This window comes from Diadema antillarum, unplaced genomic scaffold (assembly GCF_040938485.1).
Source record: "Diadema antillarum isolate AM-2024a unplaced genomic scaffold, OU_Dant_1.0 scf00000114, whole genome shotgun sequence".
Taxonomy (NCBI): domain Eukaryota; kingdom Metazoa; phylum Echinodermata; class Echinoidea; order Diadematoida; family Diadematidae; genus Diadema; species Diadema antillarum.
The window spans coordinates 974,207-987,782 of record NW_027271003.1 but is presented as its reverse complement, the minus strand read 5'-3'; the positions used below and the strand labels follow the sequence as shown (position 1 = coordinate 987,782).

The following is a 13,576-nucleotide window of genomic DNA, read 5'->3' as shown; positions in this document are numbered from 1 at the left end:
GTCCAGATTTTCGAGAAAGCGGCTGGTAAGAAAAGACTAAGCTATTCGGGATGTTGGACACTGCCCTGTTCAATTTTTCGAGAAAGTGGCTGGCATGAAAAGACTAGGCTACTCGGGATCATTCATGCAGAACACTCAGAGTCAATAAAAGAGATGCAACCCCCGGATGGTCGGGCGGAATTCTCCCTGATGGTCGCCATGAGTGGACGTACAGTACGAGCCCCTCAAGCATGGCTTATTGTCGACACACCCGTCACAGCAACAATACCCGCGTATACCCGCGTACACACACACAGACCACCGCCACCACTACAGCAAGATGCGAATGTGCACGAAGCACCATACACATCACCATCAAATTATCACGAACCACACTCAACACACACATCACCACCACCACCATACCACCGACCATACCACCAACACAGACCAAAACGCTTCATGAAATGCCCCCCAGGAAGATAGCGAATGAGCAGAAGCACCATTCACCATCACGATCCACACAATAAACATGATCAACAACCACAAACGGCACCACCATGCATAACCCCGAGAGAAGGGCGATCTGTAGTAGATCTGAAGGAATATTTGTAAGCCCGCATCCTCATCCCCACTTACGTCTAGTAAAACCATGTCAAGCAATCACAAACCAATACCAATAACTTCTCCTCGCACTCATATAAAACCCATAAACGAATTATTGCAAAACAACATACCGGGTAAAGAGATGAGAATGCTGAACCCGAAACTGGACCGCACCTTATTTCAGATGTTATTTATATATATATGTGATATTATTTACATAATCTGATATTTGCTATCTAAAAATGACTGATATTGCCCTTTTTTAGGGTACTGAATCCAAACCTGGATGAATCAACTCTTACATCCTTAAGAGGGAAGTAGCAGGCATTTTGGTTGCCAGTTTGTTGGCCGTCGTCTTGAATGTTTCAGAACTTTCAAGCACGAAAGAGCTGCATTACTCAGATTCGGATTCAGCACCCTCGAAGTAGGTTTAAACTATCAAATTGTTTCCAATCTTCATCGTTTGTAAGAAAATATGGAAATTTCAGTTAAGGCATCCATTTCGGTATGACTGCAAGAGTTGCATCATCCAGATTTGGATTCAGTACCCCCGAAAGAGGGTAAAACCATACACACACACACACACACGCACACACACACACACACACACACACGCACACGCACACACACACACACACGCACACGCACACACACACACGCACACGCACACGCACACACACACACACACACACACACACGCACACGCACACGCACACGCACACGCACACGCACACAAACAATGGGCGGACGATAAAACAACGTTCACCTTCTAGCACCCATACTAAAATCGGTAATTAGTCAGACGGGGGTACTCACTTCTCGTACAAGGCGATATCGGGCAGCCAGACCTCTGGTCCCTTGACCATTACGATATCGACTCCCCCGAATTCTTCCGGGTCCCAGGTCATCTTTTCGTCTCTCCATATCTGGATGATTGCAGGGAAATATGTGAATCAAGCAAACCATGAAAGCTTGTGATCACATGAGGAATAACAGCCTTCCAATTGTCACCTACCTATGACTATTCTTCCCTGTGTGTTTTTTTTTTCCTTACCTGTAGAAAAGTGTTTTGCATGAGCAAATTATTTTCCTTGTCTTCCCTGGAAGTATTTCTCTTTGGTGAAACGTCTTACATTTTGCTGGCAGTGGTGAAGGGAAGTACTCAAAATGAGATGCCGTTTTAAGTCATGATGATAATTTACTTTTGCTTTACCTCCTCTACTCTGATCTTTTCCATTCTCAATTTTCTTTTTAAATGGAAGGATCCATGAATTCATGAAGGAAGAGTGATCAACTGACAACCAAGACTTCGCTCATCACTCAAGAAATTTACAATAAATGACTCCTCAGCGAGTGGAAATGTTAAGTAAAAAGAAAGACACGAACTGGAAGAGTGAGCACGATAAATATATATTCTCATCATGAATTTCCAATGTTCTTTGTGCATGATTATACAAGTAGAAGGATAGAGGGCGCTGTTCAAAAGGAACAGCAACCTTCCGAGCCCTGACGGAACATTTCAGTGGGAAGAAGAAAGTAACAAAATATTTCGATCTAAAAATAAAATGCTATTGAATTCTCACCATTCGGACAGATGCAGATATTTGAACGGTTTGTTGTCCCTCGTCCTCGGTATCAAGAACAACATAATACAAATGAAAATGAGATAATTAGAAAGATATACATTGATTTGCGCTTTATAAATTGATTATTGATATATTATAATTTAAATCTGGCCCAATAGATAAATGGGTATGCATTTAAACAAAAACTGAGAGCATAAGTATGTTTAGTAAAATTTATGCTTAAACATTTCTCAAAAAGTTTGTGGTATTGAATAAAGGCAGTAATGGCGGAAACATACTTATCATCAAGCAAAAAAAGAAAAAAGAAAAGAAAGAAGAAATGACAATCATAACTTTGCAAACTTCGAAAGCAAACCAAAGATTTGATATTTAGTTTTTCGAGAATTAGACTAAAACTGGCTGAAAAGGAGCTATGGATTGCTTAAACGCACGCTGGCGACGTATTTGCTCCCACATTAACTACTTAACATCAACATGATATTTTGTTTTTCACGTTTTCACATTCTATTGTTTACGTGTGCACATTTATGTCAAGGACTTGAACTGTTGTAAACAGTATCGATGTGAACAATTACATATTATTACCCATTACCCATTATTAATGTTATTACGAGATTGTATGAAAGAAAGCGAGAGTGAGAAAATGAAATAATGGTTACAAAGTATAAAACAACGGAAGACATTTTCATACTTTGAATCATCTTTCCGTTCAACAAAGAATATGCTTATCATTCCCCATTTCTCGTCTGGTTTTGGTGACTTACAAACTTGATGAGTTCTCTGGGAAGAAGCCTGAATGAAATGTCAACGATGTCGCTTCTTTCACGCACCGGACGGACGCTTCGGGGACCGTAGTTATCAAGTAGTTGGGAAAGCAGCTTTGTTTGTGGGCTAATATCGCCTGAATTTGAAAGAAATAGTCACTTTTTTTGTAAGACACATTTTCTAGTGTATAGTGATCGTACTGACAGAAATGCTAAATGGTGCTATAATGAAAAGAAAAAGGAAGGTTTCAAACGTTGAGAGCATGCCAACCAATGCCGAATATATACTATGCTTTTGCAAGTAACGACACAATGCTGCTTGATTCTGCTCAAAAGGTTTTCGGTCCCACGTTATTGTTTTATAAATACTATACATTGGTATAATATCATATTTCTTATGTGCGCTCTATACCATTCTTATTTCTAGTATGATATTCTGTAAAAGCTGAAAGGAAGTGTTTTACGATGAGACCTGAACATAGACTACTTATTGTTCTTGATGCTGCTGCCCCCTTGTGTTCTGCCTTTTACAGGTTCAACGGACATAACAATTTTGATCGATGTCCCTGGTTATATGAATTCGACATGGGAGAGTATCATGAAAACATTTAGTCGCCTGTAACCTTTGGTGGTAGCACTGTTGCTTGTGACATTTTTATACAAATACAAAATTATTTTATCTCACAATCTATCTCACGATATCATTAGAACATAATGATGATTAGATTGTATTTCTATAACTTATCGGATGTGCAATATCTAGAACAGAGTTAAGTGTACGTGCTTTAATCTGGGTATTTGGAATTTTGATATTATGGTAGGTTGTATGCTCTGTCGAAATTATACATATGATGAATGTCTTGTGATTCGTGATTATATCATTATTTTTTTTTCACAATGTTCTATGAATCAGACTTTAAATGCGACAACTTTAGTGCTGTACAGTAAACCAAATAATTGGATTGAATTGAAATCAACTGAATACCTGTGCAGAGTTCTAAACGAAAGACCTTAGCTTCTAATTGATATGCGACTAATTTGAATAAGCACTAGACATACCCAGCTTCTGGGAATACTACCTTGAGGGGGAAAAAGAGGCAAACAAGATTCCATGAAGAAAAGAATTCGATTTTGCCTAAAAGAACCGTCACAAATTAGTATCGCAAGGTTTTTGATCGATGGTTACATAAAAATGCGTATGAATCATATTTGATTCAAATGGCAAAATTATGCTGTCAAATTGTTATAGTAACAAGATGACATAGTTATGCTCAACACAACTGTACTCATACAGTTGTGTTTATATATTATGATATACATCCGTTTATAAACACATTTATTCTTGTAAACATTTAATCAAGTGTAGCTTATCGTCACTTACTGCTGGTAGTTGTCATGCTTGCGATGAGGAGAAATCCCAAGAATATTTTACGACCACACATAACTTCCGCGATTGCTCTGAAAATTGTTTTCAATAATTAATTCGCCAGGCAACTGCATCCAATGATAAGTTGAGGTATTCCAGGAAAGGGGATCATAAATGGTGTTGTTTCCCAACAGCTGGAATGAGCTTTGTTTCTGTATTTGAACCCACTGGAGACGTTGGCATCACGATGCATTAATTCCATAAAGAAAATCACTCAGTAGTCAATTCCATCGGCTCTGGAGGCGAGTTTTGAGGTTTTCTTAGTACTTTAATTGGAAGTAAGAACAATGACGTTGTTATCTACATTTCAGGAACGAGAAAAGCAGTCACAAGTAATAATGCAAGGTTTATATCAAATGACCTATGTAATTCAAACACATGTAATGTCTTTTGTTAATCATGTCAATAACATGGTGACATACATCTTATGTGAGATTAGTCTTGGCAAAGGTGCATTCCAAAGTCTTTTGTTAATCATATTGGTACTTTAGCAAAGATTGGCGAATGTTTTCACGGACAGTATCTTGGTGTGGAAGGTTCTTTTTTGTGAGGGTATCCAAGTAATCTGAAGAGAAAAAAAATGGCCGGGAAATTTATGATAACATAATTGATATTGACATATATTTAGATATTCATTTGGCCACTCGAGTGATATTAAGAATTTCTTAAAGCAAACCAGTCAACATTTATTTGCATTGCATAAGTCCTTTAATGTAAACCTACACCAAGAAACGAATATGCACTGGAAAAAAAAACAGGTTGCAAATGAAATCCGATTTGATATTGTCATGGACGGGCCGAGGTCACCGTCTATTGCTCTGGAAATCAGGGCCATTCTTAATCGCATAATACTTGTAATAAATCACACTGATAAGATGCTGATGGAAGTTATTAGATTCATTAAGGATATTATTTCGGACCAATTCTATAAAAAGCAACAGATAGCTGTCAGAGTGAGAAAGCAAATTATAATCTTCAATAGAAAGAAAGGAAGACTTTGAGAGAGGAATAGAATATAATCGAAAGACTTGACTGGCATTGTGGCAAGGACGCAATATCCTTATCCCTCTAGTTTTGAAATACACACCCAGTTTTGAATTGATCACAACCGTAGGTTTTGATGAGAATAATGGTATCAAACTTCATGCCTTGCCATCACTGTTGTCAATTAATACTGTCAGTGGTATTGTAAACGAATGATACAGAAACTAACGCTTCATACGCATTCATAAACATGTATATACCACACATAAACATGCGCTCTGTTTGATGAACATAGATGCAGAAAATTTTACGGCAATTGCACACAAATTCAGATACATACTATACCCTTTAATGCTCAACAAAAACACCGTTCTTTAGCCGTCCATCCATCCACGCCTGAATATAGATGAAACAGGAAAAGACATCTTGACCATTACATCACTAACTCCGAAATATACAAGATTTTAGGCGCGGTGCTCGTATTTCTCCGCTCGTTGGCTACGTCAAAGACCAATTTTAGCATGAGGTCCTATTCATTGAGTTTCGTCAGGCGCATGTTTCTTTTCGCCTCTCTCTCTCACGCAATATAGAGTATGCTCTCAAAGTGAAGGTGATGTAGCTTCGTTTGCCATTATCTCAACAAAGTGAAGGGCAAGGTTAGAGTGATGCATTGGTAAAAAAGTAGTTCAGGTAATGATTTATCGATGTAACGCGATGTGTGGAATATGTTCTCAAAGTGATAATTATGAAGCTTTTATCGTCTGCCTTTCTCGACAAAACGTATGGCAAGGTCAGAATGATGCGTTGGCAAATGTGTAGATCAGGGAAGTATTAATCAATCTTCGACCTTAATTACACTAAAAACTAAGGCTTAACTTTTTCAAGTAAAACCTCTATACACATTGCAATGGAGAAAAATTGATGGATATGAGGAGACAAGCTCTGGATAAATGGTTGATGAGGACCCCCCTCAAAAACAAAAGAGAGAAGAGAGAATAAATGACATAGGGAAATTTGAGGAAATTTCCTTTGAATATAGCAAAGAATCAACGCAAGAAGTAAATCTAAATATAACACTAAAGGAAAGAGAAAAAATACCGACAGTAATTTGTCGCATTGTCCATCCGTCCACCAGTCAAAGCTCCAATAAGATTCTCGATTGCACAATTTTCACTGCGGCCTTCTTTTGGCACACGAAAACAAAAATCTGTGTATTTTGAAATTGCTTGTATTGTTTTGCTGTTTTATATCATTCATATTCAAAGCAGAATGAGCTAAGCAAAGCAGATTACATTTAGAATCGATGGCTGTATAATCGAGTAATTGGAATACGACATACGACATACGACAAGAAGACGAGGCATTGTGACTGTGGCAGAAGAAATAACAAGAAGGGAAAGAAGATATCGCGACTGAGAAGTATCGAAAGGCAAGGAGCTGCGACCAGGTACTAACCGTCTTCACAAGCATCCACTTCGGGTAAGAGACTGCGGATATAGACAAACACGTGAATTACATGTCACAAGCGTGAAAGAAGTAATGATACGGAAATTAAGGCATAGTCTGATGCAGACTGAGCAATGCATTACGGGCAGAAACACCCCGCTTTTGTCCGCGACATGGCGTGACATTCTGAATGTAATATCCTACACACGGTAATGAAAACTGACGATCATTTTTTTTTTTTGGAGTCGGCAAACACAGCAAACCTCGTCATCGCTCAGATGAAATTTGTGATAGCCATGAGATGATTGAGAGTTCCACTGATAAGATATAAAAGAGACATACGACACAGGATGTTAATGACGCCATGTTAATGTCTGACACTGGGACTGGGGCGGTACACAAAGAGAGTAAAAATTAGAAAGATGGAGGCGAAATGAACAAGAATAAGGAGGTGAAGAGAGAAGAGAATGAGAGAAGGTGAAAGAAAAAGGGAGAGAGGGAGAGGGTGAGAAGAGAAAGAGAAAAGATGGAAGAAAGGTTAAGATAGCAAAACAATATCTTTATAACGGGATTTTGTCTCGTCACTATTGATGTTATGGATACTAATATCTATATCATGATCAGTTTTTTTTTTTCTTTTTTAAAGTACAGCAGGCCTTGATTTGATTTTCAACTTTGAATATGATTAATGTAAAGCATCTAAACAACATAAGCAAACCGAAGTACACAGTGTATGGGTGAGAGCTACTTGTATGTGTTGTTTTTTTGGTATACCAAAGGAAGGTCGAAGTGAAAATGGTGCAATCAAGAGCCTTAGCGCTTTGACTTGAGGACGAATTGACAATAATTACTGTCGATAGCTGATAACGTGATAGTTTCAGATCACTAAAATTCTAAACAGAGAATGAGTACGATAATGGAAAGATACCTGTATCCAATCACATGGACTGTAGACTTTGCCATTGACGCTATCATCCCTTGAAGACTCGAAACTTTCTTGATAGTATGGATAAGGATCATCGAATACTTCTGAAACCACACTCATGTAAGATAATAATGTGATTTAACAGATAGGCTATCGGTGAGATTTCGGCTGCCAAATAGGTCACGCATTGTTCTCAGGTAGACGATTCAATAGCAACGTCATGTTACATGTGTTGCAATCACGCTTACGGTTGTTCATATTGTATCGGTCTCCAGGCCAACCGGTAATGGAAAACGATATTCCATTCAACAGCTGTGTCAAAAAATTCAATGGCTTGTCAATTAAACAAGCAATTCTAAATCACCTACATGTATACGAGTGTTAACCAATATGCGAGCATTATGGAAAAAAGTGAATTAAAGACCGAATCATGCACCAACTCCTTATGATTAAGGGGTCTTACTATAGGCCTGCAATATTGTGTTCAAAGAATCGTGTGAAACTCCTTTTAAAAATAATGAGATATCGTGCTCACCAGAGCTGTACTAGGACGTTACCAGTTCTAAGATGTGGCCTGTACGGCCTATGTGACACAAGCAAGTCCGATAGTAAAAATGGTAAAATTGGTATATTAACGTAAGAAAATGTTTACAAATAATGAAAAGTCTTTCCATGTTTCAAATTGTGAACATCCGAATATAGTGACAACATCAACCATATCATTTTCCCCAAAAGACGGACGTCCTGGTCGTGATGGAATAAATCGTAACAGAAACGGTTTGATTGAATTATGATTCATTCATAGAAATAAAAAAAGTAGCACCATTATTTATCAACCCTATATGTATGCCAGAGTGTTTATTCAATTTTTTATCCAGTTGCATAGAATATTACAGTATTTATACAATTCAATTTACATGGTTTAAAGAATTATAAGATATCCAGATAGTGGCAGCACAAAATGTAAAGAGTTTGCATATTTGTTATACATCGTGTACATGTACATAATATGTATACGATTTCAAGCTCATATAATTATACAAAGCACTAAGAAAATTAGACAACTTTTTTGGCTTTTTTGTTGTTTTTTTTTCCCGCTGGAATATTTATTGTTGTATATCAAACATAATATACATTCGTCTAAACACATAATACATCATAATATTTCAAACAAGGCACTGTGAAAAACAGGCAATGAGATGTCGTGACTCAGACCGTCATTATATCAAGAGAAGAGGTGTCTAAACAAACACTTTTTTTTTTCTGAAACACTTTCAGCTTATGATTATTCCTTGCAATAAATTTTCCTAATTATGATATTCCCTTTTGGTATCTTTACATAAATTAAAACGAGGTAGTATTCCTTTTGTTTTACAAACATAAATTGCATATCTCACAAGCATAATAATACAATTCAATTCCGAATTGTTAATACCCCCCAAATTAAATAATTCATTCCCTTGCTTTGTTAGACAAGTGTCGTATTCGAATAGACAGAGCCACCAACACCATCCAGCCTCACACCCTATGAGCATTGTGTACAAACATGTGGCTTAAGGTATTTTGAGTCCAAAGGTGTCTTTTGAATTTACTGGATAAAGTGATTAATGAAAGGTCGTGAGACAATAAAAGACTTATCAGTTTGTGTTGTATTATAATAAATTCTAGTCTTCTATATAGTTCGACCCATGATCTTGACCTCTGTATAACGATGATTGGGCAGAAGACTACTATGATATATTTTTTTTTACATCGTGCCTATCTGGTGCCTTTGAACCATCTCCACAATAAGATTTTTGATCGTTGTATATTTCTGAAACTGTTTGGTACATTATTCATGTTATTTATGATCAGTTGCAACTTCAATTTTTAATACCATCATCAGAATTCAGTATTCATCAGATCGCGAGAGTGAATCACACCCGATTCCCTTTTCCTCTTCTAAACAAACAAACAAACAAACAAACAAACAAACAAACAAACAAACAAACGAACAAACAGATAAACAAAAACAGAATATTCTTATATTATTTACTCTGTAATATAAATGACCTTTTCTCTAAACCTTCTGGAGTGAAATCGAAATATGTAATTTGTGACCTGTTACGTCTACCATACAAGGTATTCGTTGTTATTTTTTTTTTCAGTGCTAGAATAGAATCCATGTTGATAAAGTAATGATGATAATTCAAGTCAAATTTTATGAAGCTGGAGAAAACGAGCATACCAGCAGGTTGACATCCACACACACAAAAAAATTCCCCCCCCCAAAAAAAATGAAAAACAGCAGCTTGAATGCCTGCACTTACATGTTTAGAAAGGAATCAATAAAACACAAGGCCGTGAGTTAATGATTCATGTTCGAACGATTTAATCAACGGGAATGTAACTCGAGCCTAAAAGCCCAACTGTAATAAGCGTAATTAAAGAGAGGAAATAGTATGTTCAATTTCTGATCACGGAAGCTCTGTTGCATTGATAGGTAACCGCGTAAACACTATTTTCCCCCATTAAGAAAATAAGAGGAGAACACCTCCAAGCCACGAGTAATAAGCGAACATAATCATAAAAGCCACGTCTCATTGCATCACATTACATCAAGTGGAATGAACACAAAGACTAGATTATTGAAATACGATTGTATTCTTCAGACGAGATTTATTGTCTCTCAGTCTATATCGCCTTTACTTTTCACATACATCTAACAAACTGCATGACTTATGACCATTAAACTGCATGTTTTCACTTTGTGAAAAAGTGGCCCGTACGTAAAGTGCAATTCCTCAACATTTCGGCTTTTTATTTAGGGACTGGTTCAAAGACTAGGCATGATGTCATTAAAATGGGGTATTTACGCAGTTCGTGAGGCGCAATTAAAAAGGTGCTAAAATGCTCTAATGGCACAAATGGGGAGTGCAATTATAGTAGTAAAGCAAAATTGATCTGTTAAAAGCCCCATCCACAGATGATAAACGAAAGGCAGGGATATAGGAATCGCAAATTTTGGGAGCCGTCACTACAGGGGTATTTTGTGGTGTCCAATCTAAATTAAATAGAAATGTGACTGAGCATCCACCTTTTGGGAATATTGCTTCATATACGTATTTGAATTGTTAGTCACTGTGGTCAATCTAGATGATTATCATAATGTTCTACTACCACTGTATAGCACATTTAAAACGCACGCACACACACACACACACGCACACACACGTTTTTGTTTTTCAATAATCTTTTTTAATTGATTTCTATAATTTCAAATGACAAGAACATAATGTCTTGAATGTACAAATGATGTATAATCAGCAATGTTTGATCAACTTTAAAACAGATAAAAACACAGACACAGACAGACAGACACACACACACACATCAACACACACACACACACACACACGCAGAAGTACAATATAAACAGTGGTTCGTAGATTCTTGTGTCATACATGAAAAATTTGAGTATCTGAATATAAGAACGACCCAAGTCCATGGAAGACCATTTTGAGTAAATTTAAAAAAACTTCATATCTTTTTTTATTTGTGCAATGATATTCTATTTAACTGTGATGGGAAGGCAACATTGTATATATACAAATTACAACATATATTATTATGACAATTAACATTTACATTAATTGTGGAGAGGCCATTTTGTGTGATGGACTTGGGTCGTTCTTTGAATCATATGTACTTGGGTCGTTCTTTGATTCATATACATGATATTCTGCTATAGAGATGAGAGAAGGATGAGAGAGGGCGCTATAATATGAATGTAAGAATGACCCAAGTCCTTCACTCTTACATTAATATAAGATTTAACTCATTCATTTCAGGCACTTCCAGGGGTAATTAGGATTTATCATTAAATTATACACAAGATGAGTCCATGCATAAGCTACAATTTCCCATGTCAAACTGAATTTGGCCAAAAATTGGACTTGGGTCGTTTTTATATTCAGGTCTTCATTTTTATTGCACTTTCTTTATTTTACGTACATGAATATAAAGTATGGACTATTAATATTTACTAACAATGGTGCCTTTGTAAAGTATTTTCAGACCTTTTTATCTTGTCTGATGTTGTATTTCTCAGTACTCCATGAATGAGATACACGGATGTTTAAGACGTTAGATAATCATAGCATACCGGAGCTGTAGCACTGACTGACGGATAGATTAATCTACGGAAGATTGAGGTGGAGTGAGCGTGTCAGGTTGTAGGATCAACCAACATTTCAATCAATGTGGTTCCCAAGGAGATTCGCTCTGGTGGGAGGGCTTGTTGTATACGTTCGTAATACATTGTGATTATACGCTTAGATTGGCCCTCATATTAAAAGCCCATGTCTCACAATTAACATAGCTTGGCATTTACTTCAATGGGTGTGAAATGGCAATATCATTGAGTTATACGCCGTCCCAATACTGGGAATGTCATGTCATAATCCGGCTAAATGTCAAATATATCATCTTACCAATAATCGTTAGCAGTCGTTCCAGCCTGCAAATTTTGCAACAACGTGAAATTATTCCATTCATAAATCTAGCCGCTATTCTTTTTTCTATGATAAAAAAGGCTTAAACTGTCACAAATATAATGATCTGTGGATACCAATAAAAAGCCTTGACAACTTTGTCGTGAAATTCGCTGCCTCCAAGTAGGGCAGTGCGAGCCATTGAAATTAATACCAATGTAGAAGTAACTACTTCATCAAAAGGAAATTCTTGGAATATAAACACAACACGATCCATGCAAGAATGTGTCACATTGAATATAATTTGGTTTATTTCAACATTTCCATCAGACGTAATAGAACAAATAAGTGAAGAATAGCACAAGGTTGAATACACATAATCATAATATTGCAAAGCACTTGAACTCAGATTAATTTCATTGTCTTCGTACGTGCATGCATCCGATGTAGACAACAGACTCATATGGAAGTTGACACAAGAAGCAATGTACATTAAGAGCAATCGTGTATGAGCTAGAACTAGAGTGAAATTCAAAACAAAAACAGTGATCAAGGTGTAAGAGAGGTGCATATATTCTAGAAAGATATTTTCATGTGTATACATGAAAATACATGTGTATGAGCGCGTAGGGACATTATCACTATGTGTTATGCGTTATATATGCACTGTCAATTACTATTATTATTATTTCATTATTATTATTATTATTATCATCATCATTATTATTATTATTATTATTATTATTATTATCATTATTATCATTATTATTATCATTATTATACAACATAATACTAGATACAGAATTATTACACGTGAGCCGATCTTGCTGGAATATATTCAGTGGTGCTTTAATTTTCAGTCTTTATATTAAACACGCGATCCGGCTGATAAAAATAATCAAGCTTTAGCCCCATGTTATCAAAGGAGAAAAATTATTCCTCGAATTTTCTCATGTGTCCTTCTGGAAGGAATAAAGATAATTGTTCACCTCATGATTTATACAGACTGAACTTGAAAATGGATATATGAAATAGAACTACAAGTATTAATGTATAAATATACACACACATCTTAACATAATAAGGTACATGTATGAAAACACAGTGAAGACCCTTATGTGATTATGTATAGAATGCGAATACCTACATTACATCTAATTTTATTAAACTTTACAAGTACAACAGATGCTCAGACTACAGTAAGTGTGTCTGGCAAGACCTCTCCCGTTGAAATGGCAGCTACCTCACCACAAGGGAAACCAAGATTTAAGATCATCAGCAATTCACATAGGTGTACATTTAGTTTAGTTTATTTCCATTTCACTTAAACGATAACAAATTCTTTGACATTGATACAACCAATAAGAACATAAAATGTATACAAGCAT

General features: G+C 36.4%; 1 protein-coding gene across 1 annotated transcript in view; it reads right to left on the bottom strand.

Moving 5' to 3' along the window:
* Positions 1-4,332, bottom strand: part of LOC139719708 (uncharacterized) — a 31,516-nt gene extending 27,184 nt beyond the window's left edge. The window contains exons 1-4 of the mRNA XM_071631103.1: positions 4,317-4,332; positions 2,936-3,072; positions 2,169-2,213; positions 1,402-1,511 (exon numbers count right to left, since the gene is read on the bottom strand). Of these exons, the coding sequence (XP_071487204.1) occupies positions 1,402-1,511; positions 2,169-2,213; positions 2,936-3,072; positions 4,317-4,332 (308 nt within the window). The remainder of the gene's footprint in view (positions 1-1,401; positions 1,512-2,168; positions 2,214-2,935; positions 3,073-4,316) is intronic.
* Between the last annotated feature and the right edge of the window lie 9,244 nt (positions 4,333-13,576).